Source organism: Amblyomma maculatum, unplaced genomic scaffold (assembly GCF_055883805.1).
Source record: "Amblyomma maculatum isolate TAMU_Amacu unplaced genomic scaffold, ASM5588380v1 scaffold_19, whole genome shotgun sequence".
NCBI lineage: Eukaryota > Metazoa > Arthropoda > Arachnida > Ixodida > Ixodidae > Amblyomma > Amblyomma maculatum.
In genome coordinates this window covers 5,211,660-5,218,326 of record NW_028146744.1, presented here as the reverse complement: position 1 = coordinate 5,218,326, position 6,667 = coordinate 5,211,660, and the positions used below count along the sequence as shown (strand labels likewise).

The following is a 6,667-nucleotide window of genomic DNA, read 5'->3' as shown; positions in this document are numbered from 1 at the left end:
ATTCTGTGCTGAGCCGAAAAGAAGAGGTCCCTGATGGCGGAAGAGGAAGAGGTCCCTGAGTTAGGTGGATTGACCCGAACAAAACAAGCCTGATAAGGGCCTATAATATCTTGTAGGAACGAAGTTAAATGAGAGGACAGGAACTTAGCTATGAGCTTGTAGTCAACGTTCAGGAGGGTGAGTGGACGCCAAGCTCGCAAGTCAGTGCGTCTCGACTCATCCTTACCAAGGAGAGATATCAGCCTTTACTTTGACTATCTGAAAGCGCCGTTATCGCTACTTGTGTGATAGTAGCTATCTTAACAAGTGAACGAGTACGTTTGTAATGCCGGGCGCATGCGTGAGATACTCAGCGTCTGTATATATGCTTGCCATGTTGCAATAAACGGGGGCTTGTTCCCTGTGGCCTGGTCGAGGGGCGGCCACGCAGAAACCCTCTGTGAAGTGTCGTCCATCGAACACCACATGGTGCCAGACGTGGTTGTCCGGGTTGTACTGGACCCGTGGTAGTTGTAAGGTATCGTTACCAGCCCGAATAACAGCAACGAGAAATGGCGCAAGAAACGAAGGTATCCTCCCAGCCTTTCCTAGTGCAGCCGCCAGCGAGCTTCAACTTTGACAAGACATCCGAATGGCCTGAGTGGATACAAGAATTCGATGACTACCGATTCGCCTCGGAACTTAACGAGCGAACTGAAGAGGCTCAGGTGCGTACGTTGCTGTACACGATGGGACGACAGGCACGAAATATTTTCAAGACTTTCATCTTGTCTGAGAAAGACTCGAAGAAATACGACGTGGTGAAGAAACGGTTAGACACCCATTTTGTTGCCACACGGAACCTAGTCTACGAAAGAACGTGCTTCCATCGCCGCCACCAAGGAGCAGACGAGTCCGTGGATCAGTACGTTACGGAGTTACATACGCTGGCCGATAGATGCGACTACGGGGAGATGAAAGAGCGTATGATTCTCGACCGCTTTGTAAGTGGCATACGAGACGTGAAGTTATCGGAAGCTCTTCAAATGGATGCGGGGCTGACTCTAGAAGGTGCTCTCGCCAAGGCACACCTGAAAGAAGCTGTGCAACGGCAACAGCAGGATATTCGCAGCAGCGTGGACTGTGATGGTTCGCTGACGAGCGCTGAAGTCGACACTGTTCATAGGCGGACACCGAACCAGAAACATCCGGAGCACCTGAAGTGTTCAGCTTGCTGCAGGGGCCCTCATTCCAGGTCGTCGTGCCCTGTCAGGGGAGCGCTGTGCTACGGGTGTCAGCGCCGGGGACACTTTGCGGCTGTCTGCCCACGGACACACTGGACCACGGAACCCGAAGTACGGCATTTGGAGGTAGGAGTCCACTGTCCTCGGGGGGAGCATCCGAACAGGAACTGTGGCACGTTTTTCGTGGGGAGTTCGTCTGCGACATCAGCAAAAGCACGCTTTGTCCAGGTTGTTATTATTGGTGTAGTTGTTTCTGCCAAAGTTGACACGGGAACCGATGTAAATGTGGTGTCAGGGTCATTTCCAGCGTTGCCTAAGGTACAAAAGTCTACTGATGTTATTTTGATGGGACCAGGCGGTTACCGGTTGGACGTGAAGGGTAATGTTTACTGCCGACGTTCTGTGGAAAAATGCTTCGGCTAGGCAAGATGTTTTCGTTGTCAATTCGGTGAGTAATGTGATTCTTGGCTTACCGGCAATAGAAGCGTTGGGAATAGTGAAGTTTGTGGACGAGGCATCAGTTCACCAGGTGGTGCAGACAAGATTTAGTTCCTTGTTCCGTGGTCTGGGGACCATGAAAGGCGAATACTCTATTCGTCGTAAGCCAGACGCGGTGCCCTATGCCATTCACACTGCTCGTCGCATACCCATCCCACTGCGGGACGGGGTAAAACAAGAGCTGGAAGAAATGGAAAAGAATGGGGTCATTCGTAAAGTTCAAGGGCCTACGGAGTGGTGTGCCGGCATAGTGCCCGTCTTGAAGCCGTCAGGACAAGTGCGAATATGCGTTGACCTGACTCAGTTGAACAAATCGGTGCAACGTGAACGGTTTGTGCTTCCAACTGTGGATGAGACACTCGGGTTGCTAAGTGGGGTAGTCAGGTTTTCCAAACTGGACACAAACTCTGGTTTCCACCAAGTGAGGTTAGCAAAGGAATGTCAACTGCTCACAACTTTCATTACTCCATTTGGCCGTTATTGCTTTGAGCGGCTACCATTTGACATATCTTCGGCTCCGGAGTAATTTCAAAAACAAATGTGAGAGATCCTTGATGGAATTCCGGGGGTAGTGAACTTAATGGACGATATCCTTGTCTTTGGTTCTAGTCAGAAGGAACACGACGAACGCTTGCTGTGCACTTTAGAACGCTTGGCCGAAAACGGCGTGACCCTAAACAAAGAAAAGTGCCAGTTCAGTGTAAACGAGCTTTGTTTTCTGGGGTGCCGCGTGAGCCAAGATTGCATACGCCCGGATCCAGCGAAGGTTTGCGCAATTGCAGATATAAAGCCACCGAAGAACGTTGCAGAAATGCGCAGGTTTTAAGGTCTTGCTAATCATTTTCCCGATTCATTCCACAATTAGCTGAACAAACGGCGCCTTTGCGTCAGCTGCTGCAAAAGAACACAGAGTGGGTCTGGGCAGAGCCTCAGCAGATAGCTTTTGATGGCGTGAAGAGGGCTATCTGCTCAGATAGGTGTATGGCTAAGTTTGATGCCCAACGTCCAACGATTATTTCTGCAGATGCTTCGTCGTATGGCTTACGAGCAGTTTTACTGCAAGTGCAGCCAAATAAAGAAAAGCGGCCAGTTGCTTTTGTCTCAAGATCATTGACACCAACTGAGATGCTATATGCGCAAATCGAAAATGAGACTTTGGCTATAACATGGGCCGCAGAACGTCTCGAAAGCTTTGTGCGTGCACTACACATTACGGTAGAAACAGACCACAAACCGTTGGTTGCTTTGCTAGGAAAGACTCCACTTGATCTGGTTCCGCCTCGCATTCAAAGGTTTAGAATGCGGCTAATGCGGTTCAGTTTTGAGGTGCAATATGTTCCCGGATAAAACCTGGAAATAGCGGATGCACTCTCTAGAGCGTCAGGGCCAGGCCAAAAGACTAACTTTCTTTCGGTCAATGAAATCAAATGTTACGTTGCTGGCACGTTATCGGAGTTAAGAGAGTCGGAGCACTTCCGCTTAGTAGTCGAAGAACAGGCGAAGGACGAGACGTCGTACGTTGTGTCGCTATGTCCGGGAGAGCTCGCCTAGTCTACCTTAGTTATCAGCTGTTTTGAGGCCCTATTAGCAGGATCGTGCCGTTTTGAGTGTATGCAAAGGTGTCCTCCTGCATGGCACCCGCCTGTTGGTGCCACACTGTCTTAGAAGCAGAATGTTAAAGCTGCTTCATGAGGGCCACCAGGGTGTGGTAAGTTGTAGACCAAGGGCAAGAGAGTCCGTTTGGTGGCCAGGTTTAAGCTCTCAGCTTGCTGCGTTCGTTGGAAACTGCCGCACGTGCTCCCAATTTCGCGTCCAGCCGTGCGAGCCGATGATCCCGACTGAAACGCCTTTTCGGCCTTGGCAAAGCGTTTCGGCAGATATCTGTCATGTAAAAGGCTGTAACTACTTGCTCATAGTTGATTACTTATCTCGATTTCCGGAGTTGTGTGGGCTGACCTCTCTTAACAGCGCTGAAGTTATTTATCATATCAAGAAGGTGTTGTCGACACACGGCATCCCGGAAAAGCTGTTTACCGATAATGGTGCTCAATTTGTCAGCCAGGAGTTCAACCAGTTCGCGAAAGATTATGGATTCAAACATGTGACTTGTAGCCCTAGGTACCCGCAGTCAAACGGGGAGGTAGAAAGAATGGTAAAAACTGTGAAAGGTCTGTTGCTAAAATCGGATGGCCTACATTTGGCTTTGTTAGCGTACGGGTACACGCCGGGACCCCTAGGCAAAACGCCAGCAGAGCTACTCATGGGGTGGCGGCTTCGCACTACTTTGCCTCTCCCCCTAAAGAAGTTGGCCCCCAAGATGCCCAATCTCAAAGAAGCACGGGACAAAGATGCCGATTTCAGGGAAGGTCAGCGGCAAAATTATGATCGTCGGCATGCTGCCCGTCACCTTTTCCCGTTGCTGCCAGGCGATTCGGTTTGAGTCAAGGACTACAGGAGAGAAGGCGTGTTTCTTCATCGTGCAAAGCGACCACGCTCGTATATGGTGGCTTTGGATAGCGGGGTTCAGATTGAGCGTAACAGGCGAGCGCTAATCAAGCAAGCGCCCAAAAGAGGTTCGGACTCTGACAGGGCGTACGAATTTCCGTCTAGCCTAGATGGTCTCGGGGAGAACGGAAACTCTGTTCCTAATACACAAACTGTCCCAGATGGTCTAGAGGTGAACGAAAACGATGTTTCAAATGCACAAACAGTCCCAAGTGACCCGATGCAGACACCGCCGAATACCTCTTCGCCTGCGGTTGGGAATGAATTGTCACACGCTTTGGTCGAAAAGTAAAAAAACCTGAACGATACGGTATTTCTGAATGCCATTCAGGCAATTTGCTTTGAAGTTGTATTTGTGTATTTTGTGTGAGTGCCATTCAGGCCGTTTGCTTTGAAGTTGTTGTATTTGTTGTGTATATTAAAGTGCGTCTTTGTTTTGTAAACTGCTGCTTTTCCAAAAGGGAAGGGGGTGATGTGGCATTATGGCTACTTGTGTGATAGTAGCTATCTTAACAAGTGCACATGTACGTTTGTAATGCCGGGCGCATGCGTGAGATACTCAGCGAGCATCTGTATATACACTTGTCATGTTGCAATAAACGGGGGCTTTTTCCCTGTGGCCTGGTCAAGGGGCGGCTACGCAGAAACCCTCTGTGAAGTGTCGTCCATCGAACACCACAGTAAGGCTCAGAAGACTGTTCATAAGGGCGGTGAAAGGCTTCCCGAGCTGCCCCCAGAACGTGACGTAAAACTCAGTATTTAGGCCGTCCGATGCTGGGCTACGGTTTCTATGGAAGAAATTAAGCGCTGCTTCAAGTTAAATCTCATCCAAAGAAGCTCCTAGTAAGTGAACTAGATTGGAGGGTTTTTCAAAGGAAAACGTAGCTGTGCTTGGAGCTGGACGCTCATAGAGAGCGGAATATAACTGCCATGCTGCTTTAGGAATAGCATCCGGCGTGTTTGCGATGGAACCCGTGTCAAGGTCCACCAGTTCGGTGAGGGAAGTCTACGTGCGCACTACGCGGCATCGGAGGAAGTGCGTACTGCACCAATGTTTCCTCTCCCAATGCTCAGCGTGCGCTATAACCTTACGGCTGTTCCAGCGTAGTCTTAGTAATTTCAGGAGCCGGATGCGCTGCGTGGCAAGAGCTTCAGCGAGCCCCCGGCCAGAAGAAAGAGGCTTAGAGAGCAGGAGGATGACGTCAGATATGATGATAATCTCCGGTCGCTCCTTGCGTTCCGGCCTCATTCCCGCTGCGCTGAAACAGTCAGGCATTTCAAAGCCATAATGCAGTCCCGTCTAGCACCGTCTAAAGCCGAGCTGGGATTGCGAGAGCTTCTGAAAATACAGGAGACGTCCTTAACAATTTCCTGATCCTCTAAAGCCGCGAGTTCAGGCCTGAAGTCGCGTTCCCACGAGAGACTACAGTTCCATCAGTAATGCGAAGGATGACACACCTGTGATCACTCAACGCAGAGGGGACAGACCACATGGAGTGCATGACAGAACCCAGTATCGCAGAGATATAGAAACGGTCCGGCCTGCTCTGAGCGCGCCTCCTGGTCCAAGTAATTTTGGACTGTCCCGAGTGGAGCACCCTCCAGGGGACAACCAGATCTAGCTCCTCCACCAGCTCCCTAAGCACCTGCGCTCCCTTCTTAAGCACCTGCGCTCCCTTTAGGCAGAGTGCCACAAGGACAGAGGTGATCTGCCCTGTTGAGGACAGAATTGAAGTCACCAAATAGAACTGCCTTGGACGGACCTACTAACTGAGAGTCCAGGAGTTTGAACAATGCACACTGACCTCGTCCTTTGTTCGGAGCGTAGACGTCAACATTACGAATGCTAGAATCATGGTCCACTGACAGGACGTGGGCTTCAGCATCCCGGGAGTGATACAAAATCGATCCGCAGAATCGCTGCATTAAAATTATACCAACCCCATAAGAGCCCTACACACCATAGCTCCAATAGGACCTGGTACCAAATGTCCTGTCGGAGTTGCTCATCTGGCCAAGACGATGGACATAGGTCTCTTGCAAGACCAAAATATCTATTTTATAGCGCGCAAGCTGAATTATCTCAGCTTGCTTGGGACGGTGACACATGCCACGAAAGTTAAAATCAGCTGTCGTGAGCGACGCCACTATGAATGCAAAGAAGCTGCCTGAAAGAACTAATAAAAGAGAAGGCCCTGGATAAGACGGAACTAACGCAGCAAGAGAGCTAGAAAACAAAAAAACCTTAACGCAGACCTGAGGCTGCCCCAACCTCGAGGTTGGGAGACACCTCTTTAGTAGAGGAGTGAGAAGGGGAAGTAAACGAGGAAGAGTCGGAACTGCAACGCTGAGAGCATTCTTAGTCAACCACTTCACAGAATGTGCAAGCCGACCGCGGCGACGAAACGGCTGGTGAGTTAGAGGGAAGCTTTGCCTCACCG

The 6,667-nt window shown here is 50.2% G+C and overlaps 1 protein-coding gene across 1 annotated transcript; it reads left to right on the top strand.

Annotated features, from left to right (window-relative positions):
• Nucleotides 1-515: 515 nt before the first annotated feature.
• On the top strand, nt 516-1,646 carry LOC146171606 (uncharacterized). Its single transcript, XM_084586462.1, has one exon. The coding sequence runs from the start codon at nt 552-554 to the stop codon at nt 1,644-1,646; it is 1,095 nt and encodes a 364-aa protein (XP_084442588.1). The 5' UTR covers nt 516-551.
• Nucleotides 1,647-6,667: the final 5,021 nt, after the last annotated feature.

Excerpts from the sequence above, each read along its gene's own strand:
- LOC146171606 (XM_084586462.1), top strand. The coding sequence starts at position 552 with ATGGCGCAAGAAACGAAGGTATCCTCCCAGCCTTTCCTAGTGCAGCCG.